General features: G+C 31.9%; 1 protein-coding gene across 1 annotated transcript in view; it reads right to left on the bottom strand.

Annotated features, from left to right (window-relative positions):
* The window catches only part of LOC129222352 (cell adhesion molecule DSCAML1-like), a 151,641-nt gene that overhangs the window by 32,185 nt on the left and 94,283 nt on the right, over window positions 1-25,173 (bottom strand). Inside the window, exons 9-15 of the mRNA XM_054856847.1 lie at window positions 20,779-20,898; window positions 15,950-16,123; window positions 8,737-8,884; window positions 6,330-6,478; window positions 5,038-5,193; window positions 2,493-2,666; window positions 240-310 (exon numbers count right to left, since the gene is read on the bottom strand). Of these exons, the coding sequence (XP_054712822.1) occupies window positions 240-310; window positions 2,493-2,666; window positions 5,038-5,193; window positions 6,330-6,478; window positions 8,737-8,884; window positions 15,950-16,123; window positions 20,779-20,898 (992 nt within the window). The remainder of the gene's footprint in view (window positions 1-239; window positions 311-2,492; window positions 2,667-5,037; window positions 5,194-6,329; window positions 6,479-8,736; window positions 8,885-15,949; window positions 16,124-20,778; window positions 20,899-25,173) is intronic.

Below are 25,173 nucleotides of genomic sequence, written 5' to 3'. Positions count from 1 at the left end.
GTTTTAAAATCGCAAGTGTTTTTATATAATTACCTGCATATTTTAATGAATATAATAGATCAAAGTTTAATCAAAGTTGAGAATATACTACAATTTATCTGCAAGGGAGTTGGGAAAAATAATTACAAATTTTATCACACAATATATTTTGGCTGATGTCTGATAATGGGCAAAAATTATCAAGCAAAATACATTTTATTAGAACTGTATTTTATGATAAGAGATAATTACTTACGTACCTCCCATAACACTTTTATGGCGGTGGAAGACAAAGGAACCGTTTTTATAGCTAAAGGTGGCGCGCCAGGAGCTAAAAGAAAACAATATGAATGAAAGTTTTATGACTCTAAAGAAATGGAATTTTAAATGCATTGTTGCATTTCTTAGCTGCACGAGACATAAAATAGTAAACATTTTTTGTTTCAAGTTTCAGAAAAGAATTCAGATTTTTTTCGGGATAAAGTAAAAGAGACACGGAAAAAACTCAATATTTTGATGTGTGTCCATTTTCACTCCAAAATTGTGAAATGTTTAGAGCAAGTATACAAATACAAATCTTTTATGTTAAAAAAAAACATTTCGAGCATGTATTTTTGAGTAGAAAAATTGTATGTATATAGTGTGCATCCTGTTACAAAGTAGTTTCAAGATTTTACTTTTTTTGTAACCTGAAAGTTATATCAAGATGAATTACATCACATATATAGTTAGTAGCATACGTAAGTAGTACCTTTTGCAGAAGACCATATTTCTTTTGTTAAAAGAAAGAACTCTTAACTAACTACAACCATACAAGCATTTTTTTTTTCTTTGCAGCTTGATAAATAGTTTTAAAATTTTGCAGTTGTCTGTTTTTTTTTTATCTGATGTACACTTAAGGTTTACAGTTGCAGAAATAAAATTTACTTATGATTTTAAGCAGCGACCAAAGTTGTGCACGATATATAGGTAAGTGTGTAACTTTATTTTAGCTTTTAAATGATTCGTAAATAGTAACTTCAGAATTTTAAACTAGAACCATTGCTTCGTCTCGTAATTTAACACCTCTAAACAAAAAATCTATTATAAAAATTAATGAAATTGATGATTTGTAAGAAAGAATTAAAGATATTTAAGTACAATTTGAGTGTAACGAATATTTTTTGATTCTACGTACGCACTAAAGTAATCGGTATGACTGAATGGGTGATATTGGTTAATAAATGAAAATGAACCTCACATGAAGTTTCATTAAATATTATTTCGTTTTCTTTTTTAAACCCTTAGGCTACTGTGTTGAACTGTTAAAAACAGAAATCAATAAAAAAATAGTTCCAAATGTGTTTTTTTTTTCAAACAGTACTATCAGTATATGGTGAGATCAAAAAAATCTTCATCAATCCAAAAAATAATAAATAATAATAATAATAAATAAATAAATAAACAAGTAAGAAAAAAAATATCAGTAGTGGAACTAAAATGCACGACACGTTTAAAAAAAGAAAATAAATAATAAATAAATAAATAAATAAGAAAAAAAATATCAGTAGTGGAACTAAAATGCATTACACGTTAAAAAAATGAAAAAACAAAAAAAAAAAAACAATATTTTTAATGTTGCTGAGTGATTTCCATTAGTAGCGGAAGAATGTCAAATTTTTACTCAATTTGTCCCGAAATATTTTTGACACCGTAACAGTGAGGATTGCTAATTGTATCCTTTCCATTAAAAATGATGCATCAGAAACATGTATTTAAAACACTTTCCCTTTTTAACAGCTCCCATAGAAAAAAAAATCTAGAGGAGTTATGACGGATGATTGCAAAAGCAGTGGCCTAGATACTCATTTGCCAATGCATCGTTTGCACATTCTCATCCGTAGTCACCTATTACAGGCAATTAATGTCAAAAAACAAAACTCTTAGTTTTCTTATATTTTTTTTACAGACTGTTTCATTTCATTTATATCAAGAATGATGAAAGTTTTTCAGAGACGCTGTGTTGTGGAAGTGAAACGTTTAAAATCATACTTTATTTCTACAAAATAAATAAATAAATAAATAAATAAATTGAATGGAATCGTCTTTACTTGGCAGATTGCCAAATTACATACAATCCAAGGTCAAACAGTAGTGGTGATGCATTAAATAGCTTACATTAGAGCCGCTATATAGAAACGTTATATATAGATAGGCCGACGCATCAGCTTAAGTTTAGCCATTTCGGATTGGATTCTTCATTGTTGTGGAGCTAGGGTTACCACAGCAAAATTTCATGTTTTGCCAAATTTGCCGTAAATAATATTTCATTTTATAAACAATTCACGTGTGTGTGAAGCTAATAATCACTCGCTCTGAACAATCACTAGATGCGATAACTCGCCGGAAAAGACAACCACTCAAACACGCGCTCCGATCCAAAATGGCTGATCTTAAGCTCATGCGCCGGCTCGTATATATAGGGGCCTCAGCTTACACGAATAAAGGATTTTAAAAAATACACAAATAACTACCTTCTTCGTCAGTAGTTGCTGTCACAGGATTACTGTTTTCACTTTCACCTAAGGCATTTATAGCGGATATTCTGAACGAGTACTTGGTGCTGGGCTTTAATCCAGTTACTGTCCACAACGTTTCGGATGGTAATATAGTAACTCGTTGTGATGCATTTGGGTTTAAGTTCTTCCCTAGAAAAAATAAATCCTGCCATAAATACAAAAATTAAATTTCAAATATATATGTATTAGGTAGCTATTAACTTAGGTTGTTAATTTTTACCTTTTAAAAGAACAGTGGGATTTTTTTTACGTAAGAATGTGTGTACGGGTGTTTATTCATACATTTCAAATTTTGTGGATTTCAATATAGTACAAGAAAATACAATACATATTTATACAACCCGATTTCACGATGGCCTTTATTTACTGTTGGTTTTCCTATCTTAGAATTTTAGAAAGATTAAATTATGAGCTCAGCCGTTATGTACTAAACTAGCTGCGTCGTCCGGCTTTGCACGGTCCACCTCGAAAATAAAAGTTATTTCAAGTGACGCGAGTTCAACACTCAGACTTGAACCAATACAACAACAACAACAAAAAAAAAAGTCAGTGAAATTTTGCGCAGATTGCGGAAAATCCCCGAAAACGTAAACATTTTAAATCCCTTGATTACAGTAAAAGCCTCAAAACAAAAACAAGAATTTTACCTGTTCATATTCGAGAAAAAAAATGGTAACAGATCTTTCATCTCAATGATTTTCTTCACGCTATACATTTTTAATAAAAGCATTGTTGCGGAAAGTTGAGATGAAGCACTAAATAATAATTTAAATGGAGGCCTTCGAAAAATAGGGATTTTATGTCGAAATTTAAGCGTCATAATTAATAGTTTTTAACTGATGTCTCCGCTAATTATTGCCGGAGGATTATGTTAAATAGCCAAACATGAAGACGGGAAGATTACGAATCCATCGATACCTGGGATGATGGTCAGATCACTGTCGTTCGGGAGAAGAAGTTTGGACATACATAGATACAAAGATACATACGTAGATACATACGTTCAGTTTTTAGTTATATAAGATAGCCTATTACTGAAATGGGATCTTTGTGTAAAAGTCAGTTGACTTGCACAAAAAGGTCCCCGTTACGTGACGCTCATGACTCTTCACTTTAAAGTTATCAACACGTTCCAGAAGCTTTCGAATGTCACTTTGTGTCGACGTCACAAAGTGACGGGGAAGTGACGTCATCATGATATCACAAAGTGACCGGTCGTGGCAGCTTCCCAAAGTGACGTCTGAATAATATTCCTAATCGTATAACTGAATAATTTGTACGTCTGTATGATTTCACAAACTGACCGGTCGTGGTAGCTTCCCAAAGTGACGTCTGAATAATATTCCTAATCGTATAATTGAATAATTTGTACGTGTATATGATTTCACGAAGTGACCGGTCGTCGTAGATTCCCAAAGTGACGTCTAAATAATATTCCTAATCGTATAATTGAATAATTTGTATGTCTGTATGATTTCACAAACTGACCGGTCGTGGTAGCTTCCCAAAGTGACGTCTGAATAATATTCCTAATCCTATAATTGAATAGTTTGTACGTTTGTATGATTTCCCCTCAACCATCATGGTACCCTTCACCGGTTAAGCTAGAAATGGCAGGTACGAAGGTATCATTGGTTTAAAATAAAATAAAATAAAAAATAAACTGACCGTTCGTGGTAGCTTCCCAAAGTGACGTCTGAATAATATTCCTAATCGTATAATTGAATAATTTGTACGTCTTCATGATATCACAAAGTGACCGGTCGTGGTAGATTCCCAAAGTGACGTCTGAATAATATTCCTAATCGTATAATTGAATAATTTGTACGTGTATATGATTTCACGAAGTGACCGGTCGTCGTAGATTCCCAAAGTGACGTCTAAATAATATTCCTAATCGTATAATTGAATAATTTGTATGTCTGTATGATTTCACAAACTGACCGGTCGTGGTAGCTTCCCAAAGTGACGTCTGAATAATATTCCTAATCCTATAATTGAATAGTTTGTACGTTTGTATGATTTCCCCTCAACCATCATGGTACCCTTCACCGGTTAAGCTAGAAATGGCAGGTACGAAGGTATCATTGGTTTAAAATAAAATAAAAAAAAAAATAAACTGACCGTTCGTGGTAGCTTCCCAAAGTGACGTCTGAATAATATTCCTAATCGTATAATTGAATAATTTGTACGTCTTCATGATATCACAAAGTGACCGGTCGTGGTAGCTTCCCAAAGTGACGTCTGAAAAATATTCCTAATCGTATAATAGAATAATTTGTACGTCTGTATGATTTCACAAACTGACCGGTCGTGGTAGCTTCCCAAAGTGACGACTGATTAATATTCCTAATCGTATAATTGAATAATTTGTAACTAAACACAAAAAATATCGTATTTGTTAGAGTTAAAACATTTCCAAAATGTTTTTGTTGGCTTACAAGTTTTCTGAATAAAGTGCTTATTTTTATTGCTCAAACTATTGTTTTATGTGGCTCACCTGAATCAGATGCTTTTTCTGTAACAGAATCTTCTCCAAATCGCAAGACGTACTTCAGCAAACGACTATTCCCACTATAAGGTGGAGACCAGGAAATATCTACAGATCTACTTGCTGTCCGAGTGATACGTAATTCTTGAGGAATGTCTGGTTTTTCTAGAAATCAAAAAATGAAAAATGGAAAGGCACACCCTTAAAAAAGCTTTCATAACAACGTTTAAAGATACACTGGTGAAAAAAAAAATATTTCCAGCTGCGAAGTTCCTTTTAAGTTTAAAACCACGGTTACTTTTTTAAAGCAAATCCTGTTTCATCACAAATTGTTTCATTTACGTTAGACATAAATTTGTTACTGTTTGACCACTGACTGTATGTAATTTGGCAATGTGCCAAGTAAAGACGATTCTATCTCAATGATTCTGGCAGGAGAAAAGGGAAAATAACGATGGGATTTTGATGCACGAGTTTTATAATGTCACTAGAGCCCTATGGAAACAAAAATAGTTACCATGGAAACAACAAAGAGAAAATAAAATATTTTCATTTCGTTCGTTGTAGGAACGTAAAAGAAAAATGGTAAGCTCTAAAAATTGTTGTGAATGAATAAATAAATTAATTTTTGCCCTGATAACATCCTATGTGCTTTAGATTTAAAAAATATTGCTGTGAGCAAAATTTCATTTTTACAAAACTAAGGCTAAATAATAGAGAAGCAAAAGTGCACATCTGAAACAACCCAACTAACACCCCTATGAACTAAAAGATCCATTTCCTCCTATAAACCGGATATTTGCCTTTTCATGTAATCGATGGTCAAACAGTACGTAAAACACGGCAGAATATTAAAGCTATTTGACAATTTTCTTTAATAGTAATCAAAAAATAATATTGTGGTGCGGAATATTCTGTAGTTAAAAAGACGTCAAAGACATTAGAGAAATTCAAAGCATCCTTCAAATTTGGGTTCATGAATTCCATTAATCTTCCTTTGCAGGTTCTAAAGTCTTAAATAGACATTAAAAAATGAAAATGAAAATTTCTGGAAAAAATAACATATCTTTCGATTAATCTGAAGCCCTCTATTTATAAAGAAAAAAACATTGTTATGTTTAATTACGTATATATATATATATATATATATATATATATATACATATATATATATATATATATATATATATATATATATATATATATATATATATATATATATATATATATATATATATATATATATATATATATATATATATATATATATATATATATATATATATATATATAATCCTTACCTTGAATGATGAGCTGAATGTTTGTATCATCTTTTCCGTAAGCATTTGATGCCAGACAAGTAAAGAGAGCAGAATCTCCTCGATCCACAGACTCAATCAAAAGCTCCGAAAGGGTTCCGTTGTTAAAAACGGTTTCACTTTGCCGGTACCTTTAATTGGAAAGAATTGATTTGAAATGCATGATGAAACAAGGATTAATAAGTCAACTGATCTTATTTTTAAATGGAAACAATGTTAATAAAGCATATGCAGTTAGATATGCAGTTCGATAGATAAATGAATAGATAGCCAGAAAGATAGACATAAATTCATGGGCACTTAAATTTGAAAATACTAAAAAAAAAAAAAAAAAAAAAAACCCTGAAAATATTTTTTAAATTTTAATCTGCATTAATAAAAATGAAAGAATCAAATTTAAATCTTTACCGAGTTGAAGCATTTGGATAAGAGGACTGGTTTTATTTTTAAATGTAAACAATAACATTAAAAATTGTGATACATGTATGTAGATAGTTACACGAGCACTTAAAGTTGAGAAGATTTAAAACTATATTATAACTGAAAATATTATTTTTAATTTCGTTTTGAATTTAAAAAAAAAATAAAAGAATCAAAATTAAATCTTTATTATGTTGAAATATTTTGATGAAGTCACATGCTTTTCAAATTTTGATTTTAGGGTTTTTCTCGAGAGAGCTATCTTACTTTTCGTAAGAAGTAATCTTACTTATTGTGTGACGGGTGACGGATAAAAGAGGACGACAAATTGTATTATGCAATAAGTGGCCGCCCTTAAGCCAGGGTAAAGGTCGTATGCAATGTACCGATATCTAAAATGCATTGCGTTTAGTTATGTTTAAGCTATAATATCTGTACAGTCATGAATTAATTTTTTTTTCCGAAATCAAATTTAAAAGTTAGTAAAAAAAAATTATAACAATTATTAAACAACTATCCTAGTTATTTCAAAAATGAAGTCAGAAATTGTAATTAAAATAAGCTACAAATATCAAGTTTTAACAACCTTATTTTTAAAAGTATATGTATGAAGATATTTTAAAATAAAGTAAATGAAAATAAAGTAAGTAAAAAAATGTATTTTTAAGAAAGTATATATTTGGCGCTAAGTTCATTCCCTGCGGTTTAATATGAGTATCCGTAATAATAACTAATGCAATGGAAATATATGCATGTTTTCATAAAATTTAAGAAATGTGCATCCGCTAAAGGAATAGGGTGGTAGTCATGATCTATAAATGAGAAAAAAGTCTAAGAGAGGAGGCTGATAGATCAACATAAAATGGGCATTATTTTTGAATTTTAATTTTGAAAATTCAAATTTAAATAAGAATTAAAAATACTCAATGGTGAAAGTGTGTATCCTATATTGTAAAAAGAAAGTTTAAAATAGAAGTGAGAAAGACTAGCATAACGTAAGAATAAATAAATACAGGGTGTTCAAAATGAATAGCGGGGTTTTAACATGTTATAATATTTATTACACCAAACTTACAGTCACAAGTGATATATCAAATGAAAGAGAAACTCAAACAGTTTTACATAATAGCCTGCAAGTGTTCAATGTGAGCACCATTCGTCACTCGGCACACGTCAAGACGATATGCGAGTTCTTCCCAAACTTTGATGAGTGTCTCATTAGTAATTGCTGCGACAGTTGTTTCAATCCTGTTCCTTAATTGGGAAAGGTCGGCTGGCAGTGGAGGCACATACATACGCTCCATAATAAAACCCCAAAGATAGAAATCATACAGCGTTAGGTCGGGTGACCGTGGAGGCCATGTGAAACAAGCCCTGTCATTAGGCCTCTTACGGTCAATCCAGCGGTTCCATCTACAAATGTTGTTATCACCTGGTGGATCACAACCGAACTTAATCCGGAACGCACGTTGCACAGTAACAACAGATTCCGTCTTTGCAAACTGTAAAACACAAAACGCTTTCTGTTCTTTAGTCGCCATATTTGCTACAAGCGCTTTCTAGCGGATTGCAGCAGAAACATTCCGCGCGCATGCGCACTGATGCCAACAAACAAAAAACCTGTTTGAGTTTCTCTTTCATTTGATATATCACTTGTGGCTGTAAGTTTGGTGTAATAAATATTATAACATGTTAAAACCCCGCTATTCATTTTGAAACACCCTGTACATTAAGAAATAATGTGCTATATTATAATGCTTTTTTTTTTTTACAAACGCACACATAATATTGTTATGATTTCGACAACAAACGAGAGAAAAAAACCCTTTTTATGGAAACATGTTGGTTTTCAAGCACAAAGCTACACGACGAGTGAATTAATTTTGCTTAAGAATCTTCACAGAGGGGCAGTGGAGCGCATTAAAATGTGATATGGCTTAGCTATAACAACTGAAAGAAAGTAAGATACCTGTTCATTATTTTTGTATTTAAATTTTGCCGATCTTTTGTCCACAAAACGTTTAGCGGTCTCTCCCCAAATGCTTGACACGACAACTTGGCATCCTGACCTTTCTTCACAATTTCGGCGTGGAATTTATTAGTAAAATGCGCAGCAACTGAAATAAACATATAAAAGATTAAAAGTACATAAAAGCCGTTATAAAATATCCATAATTATAATTATAGTAATAATACAAGATGTTTGTTTAAGTATATCTGGGTGGTGCACTTCCCGGGAAGAGGCGTAAAAAATGAAATCTGACATTCGATAGAGTTGTCGCACCTCTTTGTTCGATTTTTGATAAAGACCCGATAACTTAAAAAAAATATATATATTTTATTTGTTTTTTAGCAATTTTTATTTAAAAGTGCCCGAAGTAAACGAAAATGGTCACAATAAGCTTTGTGCTACAATAAATTGATTAAAGTGAAAACCCAACATAAATACGACATAAATTCTCGAAAAATAACAGCATATATCTATTTCAAGGTTACAACGAAGCCTCTTCATCAGTACAGAAATATCACAACAAAACCACAAAGTCGTGAGAGAAGTCGTCGAGAGAAATATCACCACAAAACCACAAAGTCGTGAGAGAAGTCGTGTGAGAATCGTCGAGCTTCATCAGTGAAAAAAACTAACCACGATTCCACGTGGTTGACGTTACGTTCTCTCACGACTTTGTGGTTTTGTGGTGATTTTTCTACATTGATGAAAAGACTCCACTGTAGCCTTGAAATAGCTATATACTGTATTTTCTTGAGACGTCATGCTTTACGTTAGTTTTTCACTTTAATCCTCAGTGCCTGGAGTAATTGTTGTGGTAATGTATTGCTGTAAATAACATACTCAGCCTTCTAAGAGTTAATTGTTTCTCTGCACAAGAAATGTTTCCCCAAATATTTTTTATCAGTTAGAAATAAATGTACAGGGTTGTGATTTTTGTGATGTTGTGATTCAATAATGTTGAAACTGCTTAAAATGTTCACTCCTACTTATAAATTATTTGAAGTTAGGAATGAGCTGTCTACGAGGTATGGCAGAAAATAATGAGACTGATTTTTTTTTTTTTACAAAAAATATTTTTTCAAACATTAATGTTATCCCTTTCAAACAGTGTTGCCAGATGGTCAAATCCATATTTCCCCAATTCCCTTTCAACTTTTCCCCAAAAAACGATGTTTTCTATTAAAATTCCCCAAATTCAAAAATTATTTTTCCACTAATATTTTCATAAAATGAATCGACTCCCTCTAATATTTTTGTCTCTTGAAAATTTTTTTTTTCCCCCAAATAGCTAAATTTTCTTATAAAATTCCCCAACTTTTTTTTTCTTCCCATTTCCCCCCTCCCCTTTTTTTTGTCTTCTTTATCTTTCTTTATCTTCACTAATAATAAAGCTGAAAGTCCCTCTGTCTGGATATCGTCAGGATCGCTCTGACGCGCATAGCGCCTAGACCGTTTGGCCGATTTTCATGAAAATTGGCAAAGAATTAGTTTGTAGCATGGGGGTGTGCACGTTTAAGCAATTTTTCGAAAATTTAATTTTGTTCTTTTTCTATTCCAATTTTAAGAACATTTTCCCGAGCAAAATTACCATAAGATGGACGAGTAAATTACCAAGTTATCATAACATGGAACTGTAGCGTGGGCAAGCCAATTGGCGAGAAATTCATCATGCATTATTTGTAAATATACAGGGAAACCAATAGACCTTTTAATTTTCTACTACGGGCAAAGCCGTGCGGGTGCCACAAGTCATAAATACCAGCGCCTGACTAAAAGATAAGAAATAACCAAATATTTTTTTTTTCTGCTCGCATTTACTACTCTGCTTCTGTATGTACATTTGAACTATGATTTTTGTATATATTTATCCAAGAACATTCTTCATCACACTTATTTTTACCTTTTTCACCTATCAACTAGTTGCTCACGCAGAATAATAATGCGAATTCCGAAGCATTCCGAGGGAAATTTCTTCCGGGGGGAAAATTCATGGGGGGGGGGGAATTTTCCCCAATCTGGCAACACTGCTTTCAAACTAGTTCCCTTGGGCAGTTTCGCACCGATGGAGGCGTTTTCCCCACTGTTGGTACCAGCGCTGGAATTTTTCAACCGGTATACTTTTCAGCATGTCCATTACTCTTTTGGATGCTTTTTAAAGTCCCAAAAGGAAAGAGTATCCAAAGTAAATTCTTCACTAAGGATATTAGTTTACTTTTTTTCCAAAACGTATTAAATGTTTTTTGATGTATATGCAAATTATATTATCATACAACAACTTGCATTATCATAGACAGTATTTTGACATACAAGGAGGGGGTGGAGGAAGGAAACTGCATCAGAATTTAAGTATGAAAATTTCTAATCACTTTTTCCTGAAAATTTCAATTAAAACTTCATGAACAGTTGAAAAAAATCATTTTTTCAATTTTTCCGGAGTGGAAATAAACCCCTTCGGAAAAAACGTTTTTTTTTCCGAAATTTTTTGGTTTTTTCCCAACTGTTTTCATCTCTACTCTGAATACATGACAGCTTATATATCTGAAACGAAACACCCTCACTTAAACTAAATATAAACCTTATGCTTGAGTTAATATCTTAGATATAACTCTCTGAACAAAATCTTAATGAATGTAAAATGTTTGGTTCTGAACACTTTTTTTTTCAAAGTCTTGTATAAAGTAGCCATCTATTATACTAAATCAGATATATTTTTAATTAACTTTTAATAAGAAAATAAAAACAAAATCAGGAGCAATTTAATTAAAATATTTGAAATATAATAATAATGCGAAGTGAATATTTTTTTTTTTTCAAACACGTTTTATTGCTCGTGAAAAATAAATGTAAGTGTAATTAATCTTAGTCTTGTCAACAAATAATATTTCATTACTTCAAAGGCAAAGCAAAAAATATGGTGTTTTCTTTTTTGAAAAAGTATATTATCTCAATGTAATTAAAGGCGTTAGAAACAAATTAATTAAATAAAAGAGTTAATTTTTAATATATTTTTACTAATTTAATAACATTACTTAAAAAGTACCAGACACTCATAACCAATCCACTGGGACAATTATTTTAATTAGAGATTATTTATGCAGCAAAAATTGTATTTTGTGAAATAAAATTTTAAAAAGCTTTTGAGCTTCGTTATTTTTTGAGGAAAAAAATTATAATAGTTTTTTAGGCGCACATTTAAATAAGTATAAAAACAGTTTAATATCTCAATATAATATACTTAATATTAAGATAAATAAACTTAATATTTTAAACCCGTAAGGAAATTAAGTTTTCAGTTTATTATTTTTGTTTTAAACAAGATGGTATATGCATTTTTTTCGTCTCTTAAAGTTTAGTAGTTAATGTTTTACCTACAATATCCCATAAATTTAACTCCGAAGTTGAGTTTTGATTTTTAACTTAGTTTCTAACTCTAATCAAGCAAAAAGATGCGCTGCTCAACCGAAGAGGAAAAAAAATCACCTTAATTTGTGTCCTTAAACACGTTTTGGGTTTTAAATTTGGCATAAAAAGATGGCTTTTGTCTTTAAATATACTTTTTTAAACAACAAAGGCTTAATTAAAGTATTACACCAATTCATGATCATTATATTTAGTATAAAGTGTCCAAGAAATGCTTGAGACTTTCAGTTTCATGGCTTTCTCTATCACCAGATTTAGCTCACTTGACCTTATCATGTGATTACGTCAAACTGCAGTGAACTACCATAAGTCCGTCTGTCACAATTTAAATAATTTTGAGTAGCAGATCACAGCTGCTATTCAATCGTAACTACAGAAATGTTTTCCAATACAGGTTTGAAATCGAGTTTCGAAAAGAGGTACCTACTAGCAGAAACTAATGTTCTCGGAAAACCCTTGACCTCTGCATTTTACAAGTTGACGCTTTAAAAGATAAACAATAATTTATTTCACTCACTTATTTTTGGCCTTCTGTAATCACTAACACTTGGCTGGCAAGACATGAAAACATTGCAATAGTTTTAATTTTTAAACATTGTTATTTTACATTCTTAGATCACGTTGTGAGTTCACCTATGTTTTTTAAAGCCAAATAGCAAAGACGTAACAAACCAGAATAAGTTAGATTTGAATGCAGTAAGATTATTTTCCCGGTCTGTAAGGTAATCAAAAAACAATGTAGTTAACTTGTAATTTTGTACTTAAAGTCATACCCTTAGTTGTCTTAACCCATAGTCAATTGTGCGCTTTTTCTTCTATATAAATAACAAAGGGCATTACCAGGACGACACTGGACGTTGATAGGACCTAACACACACACACACAAAAAAAAAAAAAAAACTGCTTTTCTTGTTTTGTTGCCATTTAAAAATTACTGAACTCGTATTATCACCTGGTAAACGCAATTGCAAATTTAAATAAGTATGTTTATTTTCATATATTTTTTATCGTTCTGCGTGTATACTTTTTGGATACATAGCGTTTACAAAACGAGTCATGAGTAGTTAACTTGATAAATATTGAAAAATTCTCGTTTTTTTTTTCTTTTTTTTTGCTTGTAGCACACAAGACATATATTTTGAAGTTACATATATTCACCTCATCACTTACGTTCCACGAGGGGGGGGGGGCTAACTATTGAGGGCTAAATAAATTTATAAACTAAACTACATGCACCGCTTACTGGTTATTTGCGAACCATAGTTGACTTATAAGAATGTAAGCAGTCATTCTTACACTGTTAAAAATAATCCTGAAATTTTAACGTTACTGGCTAGTATTGGTAACGTTACTGGTAAACGTTACTTGCATCCATGTTGCCAGTAGCTATTACCATATAATCCTATTTTACTGTAAAATTTTACGGTAGAATAAACGAGAGTTAAAAAAAATGCTAAAAGCTGGTTCGATCTCTAGACCTTTAAATTGGTAGGCGGCTTTGCTGCACACCATACGACTTGGGACGCATCGAGTAAGGAAAATACGGTGATATCTGCTTCGCACTGTAAGTCACGTGGTGTATCAATTGGAGCTGCAATCGTTTATCTTTCTCGGTACAATTTACTGTAATGTTTTTTCTGTACTGTAAACACTCCACTTTACAGTAATATTTACCATAAAAGTTTGCTGAATTTTCAACAGTGTATGTTTTTTACACCTCTTTTTTGAGTTATATTTTTAGAAAACGAAAACATTTTGTCAACGGTAAAACGGAATGAATGTAAACAGTCATTCTTATGATTTTTCAAACCTCCCTTTTGAGTTACAATTTTAAGATAACGAAAACATTTTGTCAACGATCATTTGTAAATTGGAATGAGGAATTTATATTTGCACGGCATATGACTAACTAAAAAGTGTAGAAAGTTATTACTACAAAATAGCATTATTATAATACAAAGAGTACGTAATTTAAAATAAGTAGAAAATAAGTATCAAGGGCTTCAAGCCCCTAGGAACATATATAAATGCGTACACTCCGAAAGTCTTAATATCGCTAGGCTGACAAGGGAACGATACGCACTTGTCTAATTTTTTCAAACATTAACGTTTTCGAGATATAAGCGATTGAAATATATTTCACGGAATGCTGCGAATAAACGAAACACAGATCCTCTGTAGATGTTAGCTTACTCGGAGCGTTTCCGATTAAAGCTTGACTACGGAGCGATGGCGAATGGTCTTGAAGCGGAAACGTCATTTGTATCATTTGTAATAAGCTGTTTTAAAATTTTTTTAACAGATAGGATCAGCGAAAAGGGCGCACCTTTACTACTCGGTGCTTTCTGCCTGATTCTACCTGTTACAAATGCTGCAAATGAGGTTTCCGCTTCAAGATCATCTGCCATCTCTCCGTGGTCAAGTTTTAGTTTGCAATGCAACTCTAATGAAGCTTTCCACTAGTAAGTGGTCAAATTTTCGTAAATAACGCATAAGTTTTCAATTTTTACATTAAATTGGATGGCTATGAATGAAGTAGTCCCAATTTAGTCCTTATATTTAAAAGGTGCCTGTAAATTTTCTGTATCCTGACCCATACACCGAGACTTGTCATTGAATCGATATTGAAGTATATCGTTATACGCTATATCGTTCTACGCTATATGCTATATAAATCGCGTATATCACGGGACAATTGTGACAAATTAGACCCACCACCGCATTTAGCACCCTCGATTAACATCAGAATCATGTTTCAATCTTTATTGAAAAAATGAGCCTCCTTTGTGAGAATGGATGTTTATAACAAAATTATGCAAATGGTTTAGAGCAAATTCAAATACTGAAATGTACACTATTTTTACTTCCTTTTGCAAAAAAGGAAGTATTGTATTCGCGAAAAACTTTTCACTCAAAAATCGGCCTTAATTTCCATTTTGCTCGCCCCCGAATGAATATTGATTCTTTTGCTCAACCCGACCACACGTGAACACATGCCTAAGAACGTATAGACACCTGAAGAATCCATTTTGACGATTCCCGAGTTAATTACAACGAGTTTTCTCGTGACGTCTGTATGTAAGTATGTATGTGTGTATGTGCGTATATGCGTATGTGTGTATGTTTGTATGTATCTCGCATAACTTAAGAATGATATGTCCTAGAAAGTTGAAATTTGGTACATAGAATGCAAGGGGGGTCTAGTTGTGCACCTTCTGTTTTGGTTGCATTCGGATGTTCCAAAGGGGGTCTTTTTCACCTTTTTGAGGTAAAATCATTGTTAATTTCGATGTAAACTCAAGCGGTGTTATAATTTGACCAACACTTGGCAATGTATCGCCAAACTTTTGGTCGCCAAGTTTTGTCGCCAACTTGGCGACGAATTTGGCGTTTTTTAAAATTTGATTTCAATTTAGCCATATTTAGAGAGTTAACCATTGAATCCCATTAAAAATGCCAAAATTTGGAAAATTTATCTGTATAAAACGTTTTTTCTGCTTCGGTTTGCAACAGACTTGGAATGAAAGTATTTAAAGTGTCTTTTTGCCCACTCTGAGGCACTATTATCTTTAAATTGGAGTAAAAGGAAGTCATGTGATGCACGTATCAGCTCGTTTTTAGTTATAATAAAATCGAAGCAGTAAAGGTTCTTTCAAAATAAATAAACAAACAACCACTCTATTTTGAGTGGAATTATAATTATCAACCGAGGACACTTTTCAGATGTGATTTAGAATATTATCATTCATACCGTGAACTGTTAAACTAACGACTTTGCTCAATCCTGATCCGATGCCATTCGACGCTTGGCAGAGATAATATCCCGCGTCATTTTCTCCGACATCCAAAATTGTGAGCGATCCATTTTCGAAGACATGAAGATGGGAACTGCTGCTGATTGGTTTATAACTTTCTGGAACAGTTCCTGAAAAATAATTGCAAACATAAGTTGGAACACGTTTTGAAAAATGTAGAGAGGATGAGATGGTGTAAGTGCAATAATGGAGACAGTTTCATGCAAATTTGTAAAAATAATAGCTATATTAGCTGTGAAAAGTTTTTTAAAGTGAAATTTTTTTCACGCCTTGCTATTTTTTTCTCTATTTACACTTTCAATGAATATGTTTGATAGTTTGGTAACACTATAATTACGGAAGGGGTCATTATGACCCCAAGCAAAATATTTTACTAACTGATCCTCCAAATCTTCATAAAAAGCTTAATCCCTCCTTGACTCTTCATAAATAATTGTGCTGTGTAGTAATAAAAAGTTTTCAAGAAGATTGTTTTTTTTTAAACCCAAATTAAAGGATGATAGCTAAAAGAGTGGCCAGGCGTCATTTTAACCCTTTTGAGATTAAAAAAAAAACATGAAAATACTTTTACTGATGCTGAAACAGAGCACCAATTCAAAAATGCCTCTTAGAATATAATATTGAAAGAGTTTGAAGCATTCATTATGTTTTTGCACGTAAAAAGGGCTATTAGCCCCTAGTTTCTGAAATGCAACTGAAACAGCACTGATTATTTAAAGGGTATTTTAAACTTTTTAAAAATAACTTATAACATATTCATAAAATATATATATGATTTAAATAAACTGCATAATTAATAAATATGTTTATGTTTATTTTAAACTAATTTTTGCAAAAATATACCATTATGTGGGAAACTGCACAGATTTCTTTCCGGGGGTCAAAATGACCACCGTCGTAATTCTAGGTATACGAAGACCGAAGTGTTGAAGTTTAAATGATTGATATGAATAATGATGACAAATCCTCCGTCCAAATTTTAATTTTATTGGCTGTTCAAGGTTTATACACACAAACTAATTTATGAGTTTTTTTTTTCTTAACACATTTTAATGATTGTGTTTGATTTTTTTTTTTTTGTTAAAGTTTCGTTTTTATATAAGAATTAAGCCAATGGTGAGAAGAATGTTGGCAAATTATAATTTAGCTAATGTAGATTGTTCTACTGTCATTAAGTTAGTGTCCAAGTCCTTCTTTTATTTTTGTTTTTTTTCTTTGCTTTAAAAGGTTACTATAGATACATTTATTCATGATGTTCTTTCCTCCTTGTTACATTAATACCTTACAAACATTACAATTACTGTATTTAGGGTTTTTTTATATTATTGTTAAATATTTGTTTTTAGACAGCGGTTAAGTAAGTGAAATTCATGAGAAAAGTTTATTTGGTTTTTGACATCAAAATATTCTTGAAGTTGTAGAACGATTTCGTTTTGGTAAAGCAAATGCAATGATAACTGAAACAGCGAATTTAAACATATCTGAACTTCAGTCTTTACAGAAACAATATAAAGTGAATGAAAATGTGCTACGGAACTGACTGTTTTACTGAAGATTTTTTTAAAATTATTTTTTATATAATATAAATGAAGGATGAATTTGTGAAGTAACAAGTTCATGAGTGTGTGCGGCGATGATTTGTTGTTGACTACATTAGTTTTGTTTAATAACGCCTGGTAATGATTTAAAAAATGTGTAAATTTATGAAATAATAAAAATGAATCCATCTAAATTATCAACGTTGAGTAAATGTAGTTTACATTACTACTCGTTTTAGTTTACGTTATGAAAATACACAATAAGATAACTATTTTCTAGTATGTTGGTATTTAACAATTTGAGTAAAAAATTTAACGTACAAATAAGATAAGGCAATATAAATACACTTTGTTATCTAAAAATACATATACTAACCAAAATGTATATTATGTTATCTAAAATATATAATGTTATCTGAAAATAAACATAAGAAAATATATATTATAGTTAATTTTAGGGGTGGAATGAAATATGAGTGGCAAAGCATCTTTTTGAGATGATGTTTTAAACACTCAAGCAGCAGAAGAGATAGGGCTAAAGAACATTCCCAAAGTTGAATTTAAAAAGTGTATGGATGAATTGGTTGACTGATCGAAACAATGTTGGTTTGTTTGTATTAGGGCTGCGTAGTGATTACTGACCATTCGTAGACTTAGTGCACACACCTGCGACAGGCAACCATTTTTTCCATATGTCTGTATTATCAGTGACTGCCATCACCACGATAGTTGCATTGCTTAGTTTCCCTACCAGATCGAGGCAGCTGAGCTCTTACGATGTAAAACTGCTGTAGGAGTTTCAATTTACCAAGAGTATTCAAATCCAAACGACTATTTGACATCATCATGCGACAAGCGACATGGACGCTGTCAGGTTTCCACAATTTGAAACTTCGTGAACTGGAAATAGGTTCGAACCTGTACTTTTAGGAGTACAAGACATACGCATAAGTGTTGGCACCACTATGTCGGCTGTCAAGCAAATGTGAATAGCGGCTTAGAAAGAAATAATTCATCCAGAATATGTCAGGCTTAAAACTAGAAGATTAAGTAATCTAGTCCCGGTTCGCAGTATTTTCTTGGAAAAAAAAATATTAAATAAAAACAAAAACCCCCGAGAGCGTAAACACCAAAAAAAAAAAAAAAAAATAAAGAAAGAAAGAAAGAAAAAGAAAAAAAAAAGCCCAGTAGTTTAAAATGTTATTAAATACTACTGAATAACTACACCATTGAAATAGTTTTATAATCGATACAAGCATAAGACAAATCATAAATTCAAAAGCAGAATAGAAGGGTCAACAGTCGAGGCCCATTCATGTTTTACGAGGTTGCTTTAATGGTCAAAAAGGAATGGGCACCGACTGTTGATCCATCTATTCTGCTTTTGAATTTGTCTTCTGAGTGAATCGATTACAAAACAATTTCAATGGTGTAGTTATATATATTAGCACTTAATAATAACATTATAAACTACTGGGATTGTTTTTTCCTTTGTTTTTTGGTTTTAACGTAGTCGGATTAGAAGATTTTTATTTAACAGTTATTTTTTATATTACACTTTTTAGTTAATTTGCATTGACTTATAAGCATTTCATCATTATAATTATAAGACTGTAAATTTCGCACACTTGTCATTTAATTGAGAGAGTTTATGTCGTGAGGACTATTAAATGAGATTGGAAAATGAGAAGGGGAGTGAGATTTTTGTGAGCAAAGTTTTGAGTGTTTGAGTGATGAACGTCCATTTGTTTTGTTTTTCTACTCAATGCACACATACCCATGCAAATTCCTAGACGCGACTGTTTTTCTCATTTTCGAAAAATGTCACAAAACGAAAATAATTTGGCTACAATAGCCTGTTTAGGATCCTCCGCAAATAAACTCAATAAAATTAATCAGCCAAAGTGAGTAATTGTCGCAAGAATTCACTGTCCCCCTCCCCCTCTTGTTTGCGGCATCAGGAGAACTTCTCGATGTGTATCATCTTAAAAAGGGCGTTGTCGTATTGTATCATGTAGTAGGTTCCAATTGATTTTGATTTTACTTTCACGTTATGCCCTGGAATGCTTCTTCTACGCAATTTTAGTGTAAACATGCTGAAAACGTTAAAACTAGGAGTTATATGCTATTTTAGAATACTGCATAGTCTGTTTTCTTTCTTTTTTCTGTGACCACTAGAAAATATTCTCTTAATAAACAATGCTATTCGACAGGAAATAGAACAGTAATAATATAAGTGCTATTTTGTATAAAGAGTAAGGATATTGAAGAGAAAGTTACTGTCCTGTTTGTTTTATATTCTTAACTACAAAAAAATAATGTTACCAAAATAAAAAAAGAAGAAAAAGAAAGGACAAAGAAGAAAAACTAGATATTAGTTAACTAGCTATAGGGTCTAAGTTAAAAGGTTAAAGTTCCTAAGTTAGTAAAAACAATTAGCATGTTGAAAAATATTTATTTTTTGTGGTCACTGGAAACTACTCTCCTAATCAACCAAATTATTCGACAGGGATTTGAACAGTAATAATAAATGTGTGATTTTATATTGAAGGAAAAGTTACTGTTCTGTTTATTTTATATTCTTCAGAAGAAAAAAAGTTAAACAGAAAGAAAAGACAAAGAAAAACTAGATATTCTAGAATCTAGGCCGAAAGCTCAATGTTCCTAAACTTGCAAAAGCAGTAGGTGCTACAGAAACGTATACACAAATATAGAAATAAGATCATAAGGTTTAAAGAATGCACAGAGCTTCGCGTTTTATTTGATGCTATAAAACGAACTGAATAAATTTTTGTGGCATTTGCATTTTCACATTTTTTACGAAAATTCAAAAGCCTCAATATCCATTCATCATGCATACAGGATTAAATATGCATTACATTCTTCCTGGATTTTTATCCAAATATACGAAGTAAAGACTCGTGAGAATATAAGAATCGAAAATTAATTTTTTTACGCACAACTGAATAGTATGAAAAGAGCCACAAAGGATTAACTTTGTCTTTCCTAAGTGACTTGGCTGCAGTAAAAAATTGTTATACAAGGATTAATACAGAGGAACAAAAAGTACAGAGTACATTGCAAAAGTGACTTTCTACTTTTACCAGACATTTATTTTTGTCATTACCATCAGTTTGCTCGTTCACTCATGATATTTCGCGAAGACACTAATGTGAATTTATGACACATTACGACATAAAGAGTCCCTTCTAATGAGAAAAACAAACCTTCAGCTTTTCTCCACGTTAATCGCGGCGGCGGAAAACCTTCGGCTTCGCAGTCTATCATGACGCCCCGCCCCTTGATGACGTCGACATCATTCGGCTCTGTTTTCCACCGTGGGGGTACTGTAAGGCAGAAAAGAAAACTTGAAGTCGACTGGATATGATGAAAAAAAAAGTCATTTTTAGATGCATTAAATAACTATTAAACGTCATTATTAGCACTTTTTTGTGAAAGTTTTTGGGTGGAATTTTCATTTTTCACATCATAAGATAATCTGCAAGCTCACGATATGCGAGTTTGATAACGGTATCTTAACTTTTTAGTTTCGTTTTATGTTACATATCTGACCCAATTAAAGTAGAAATATCTCACGTAGCAGAACTTTTTTTTTTTGTGACTTTCTAAAATAACTTAATATTGATAAATTTATGATGATATCATTGATTGTCTCTGGTTCTATATATGAGGAATAATTTGGCATTCTTATAATTTGACCCCGAAAGAAGCTATTAAATAACCATTAGCTCATGATAGGAAAAGAGCAAATAATGTTTTTTAATTTAGTGGGATCGTAATTTTAATAATTATTCTTTTTGTTTTTCCACAAAAATAGCAGCAGTTAAAAAAAGGCGTTTTTTGATGAACAAAGAGTATTAAAACATACATAGTTACATTTTGGAGTGATATTATTGGAAATGAGCTTTTAAATTATGGCTTTTATAATGGAAGCTGAACATTTACAAAACTTAATTGTTTCAAGTGATTTTTTTTTAGTTTTGCCTTGCTGAGAAAAAAAAGGCAGATTTGCTGTTAAGTATTATGTGTAAGATGTGATAAAGACTGCTTCCAGCATAAAAATTTACGATATTTAGTTTAAGTCAAAGTAATTAATTTTTCCTTTCAATAACATAAGATTTTTTTTCCTTTTGGTTTTTCTAAGCGGTGTGCGAACCTCTGTAGTAGTTTGATTCGATAACTTACTTTCGAAATAGGCTGGTAATTGAAAAAAGACTTCAAGGGGTGTTTGAGGTGACATTTAGACATACGAATGTTAGTGTGTTAAAAAAAAAAAAAAAAAAAAAAAAAAACAGCCGGTGATTTAATGTACGTTACTTAAGACTTCATGACACAAGCGAAAAATAATTTCATTACTATTTTTAAAGTCCAAATCTTTAACGATAAATCAAAAAGTTATGTATTACATCAGTTATGTATCACCTCTGAAAGATTTAGACGGGAAAAAATGTTTACGAAAATCATAATCAAAGCTACTTTGCAAAAGCACATACTGATTTTTAAACTCCATAGAAATAGGAGAGCAAATGTGGAAATTATGAGAACAATTATTTAGAAAATGTCTTTGGAGGAATATCGGAACATCAAAACAAGCACTTAAAATTCTTTTGCGAATTCAGAATTTTTGGTTTGACGAAGGTATGGTTTTCTCTCTGACAAATAAAATTCTATGATCAATCAATCTATTTCGAAAACTGGAGTGAGTTTTCACGTTTTAATCAACAAACCCTGCTCAATAGCTGAAAAAAAAATCAAGTTGCAGTCTGCCCACGGATGATACGGAAATGGCAATCGTCCAGCTAAGACGAGTCTATCTGAAAGAGAGGGAAAAATAATAATTTAATGCACGCTCTTTAGCAATTTTATTTAAATCAGCTTCATTAAAAGGAACACACAAAAAACTTGCATCCCTGAAAAGTAATAGATGCTTCTATTTCCGCCTGTTAACCAGAGGTTTACCATTCCATCTCACCGGTAGTCAGACTATAGTGACATTCTGTTTGTTTAATCAAAACTTTATTCACGCTTAACAGGGGAGGTTCGGTCTCACAGACCGCTCAAAAGTTCATCCCAACATCCCTATTTTATTTTCAGTCCGATTGAATGGTTTTTCTCAATGGCTTTCTGTTTTGTGACCTTGAACACCTCCTTTGCTTATCAGCATTTTTAGGCAAGTGCATCTGGTTTATATTTCATTGTATTCTTTAGAAGCGGTCTGTGAGACCGCACCTCTCCTTCAGTGTTACAATTTTCGGCAGTAGTAGACATGGCTCTTAACGTTAAAACCGCCGATATAGGTTCATTTATCTTATACGCGTTATGCGGAAGAAATGCAAAATATTCCAGATGAAGTTGAGAATTGTTTGAAATGTTTGCAAAAGTTACGCAATGATGTTCTAAGGACAATAAAGGCTGAAATATTCCTGGAAATACGACGTGAAATACTGATAGTTAAAGGGCTGTCAAAATTTTCCCGTAACGTGATATAATCAATGTTTTGCTATTAAAATGTCCTGTACATATTAAACAACTAAAATAAAATCATTAATTGATAACGGATTTATTGTTATTACGAATAATAAATTATTTACTGCAGCATTTTTTTCTCTCGAAAAATCTTTAGGCATTTGTTAAATATCCTCGAAAAAGATATTTTAGTTCAAAATTCAAAAATATTTTTTTCCCCGTGCTAACAAAAGTGCAGAGAATATTTAAGAGAATTTACAGGAATATATCTTAATTACACGATTTTTTTTTTTTTTTGAGCAAGCACGATTGCTTATTTCTTTCATTTGACTGTTTTTGGCGTGCTATCATTTTATTTTCCCACCGCCACCCTCCGCACCATCACCGTCGACCGGCTCCTCACGGTGCTGCTCCTATAGCGAAAGCCGTCTCCAGGTTGCGTCCATATCCTACACATACGCGTATACATACACAACTACACCCACAAACACATACACACACATACACCTACACACACATGCCCCTATACACACGCGTACATACAGACACCTACACACACACACACAAAAACATACACACACATACACACAACTACCCACACATTCATGCCTGCACACAGACACAAACACACATGCCTACACACATACACATACCCCTTACACACAAACACACACACCCCCCACACACAAACACACACTCCTACATACACACACTCGTGATTGCGAAAAACATAATTTGAACTCAAGATGTCAAAATTCAAATTAATTTTTCTTTTTATTTAAACATGAAAGTAGAGCGGTCTCTGAGACCTCACGTGCCGTGTTACGTCTTACTTTTTCATCTCCCCTGTTACGGGTTAAACTGCACGTATCATAACATTTGACTATTTTGAATTTCATTTGCTGAATCCAATCAAGATATAAAAAATAATGCAAAGGAATACAGTGATCTCTCACTTATACGCGACCCAAGGGGGACAACGAAATTTTCACGCACAAGTGAAATTCGCGCATAAGCGAAAAACCCAAAAATAAGCTTAAATGCAAGAAGTTTACATCAGTTATAGTAATACTTATACAGTGGTGGACAAAATTATAGACTCAATTTTTTTTTTCTTTTGTTTCAATTACAACATGACTCAGTTTAAATTATTTTCATTGAAGTAAAGATAAATAGATGAAGAAATAGCTCTAAAATTAGTACATCTTATCAACAAAATTTAAAAATTCATAAAATTAGAAAATTTTCAAATTTAATATTTTATCATTATGTGAAACCTGGACAAAACTATAAACTCAGAGGTAAAAAATCCAGGATTACGAGAAAGTTTCGTTCAAAAATGTTAATTTAACGCCATAGAATGAATAAATGTTGCCATCATTGATTGCTAAAAGTTTTGTTTTCGGAAATTGATGAGAAACGTATAAATGCACCGCTGGACAAAATTATAAACTCATTTTTTTTTTCATTTTTTCAATAATAATTTAACTCAGTTAAAAAACTTTTTGTTCCAGCAAAGATAAATAACTGAATAAATAGTCCTAAATTCAGTATAACTCATAAACTTTATAAAATAAATAATTTAATTAAAAAAATCTCGACTTTAATATCTTTATAATACATGAAACCTAGACAAAAGTATCAACTCAAAAGTAAGAAACTCTGCAGTTTGGTAGAATTTTATTCAAAAACTTAATCATATAATATTCAAAAATGAACCAATGCTGAATCACAAAATTACAAACTTACAATACTGCATAAACACAACTATAAGCTGACAAAATTTTTAATTGTTTTTCAGTTTAATTAAGTTACATTTGCAATTACTTCAGTAAAACAAAAGCATAGATTTTGGGAAATGTAATTTTGCTGTTAACATGGATAAATTGAAAAAAAAAAATTAGCAATATTTGAAATGTTTTAAAAATTAACACTGCATTAAATCTAGCCATTAGTGTAAACTACAAACTTTTAAAAACGAGTTGGACCCCCAGTTTTCTGAATTACTTCGAATATGCGGCTGGTCATGTAGATTTCACAAGAGCTTCTAACAGCTGCAGTGGCATATGGTTCCATGCTGAAAGTATTGCCCTTTTTAATTCATCTGTGGTTTGGTACTGGTGCCAATCATGATA

Source organism: Uloborus diversus, chromosome 5 (genome assembly GCF_026930045.1).
Source record: "Uloborus diversus isolate 005 chromosome 5, Udiv.v.3.1, whole genome shotgun sequence".
Taxonomy (NCBI): domain Eukaryota; kingdom Metazoa; phylum Arthropoda; class Arachnida; order Araneae; family Uloboridae; genus Uloborus; species Uloborus diversus.
The sequence above is the reverse complement of the archived record's forward strand: the minus strand, read 5'-3'. Positions and strand labels throughout refer to the sequence as shown.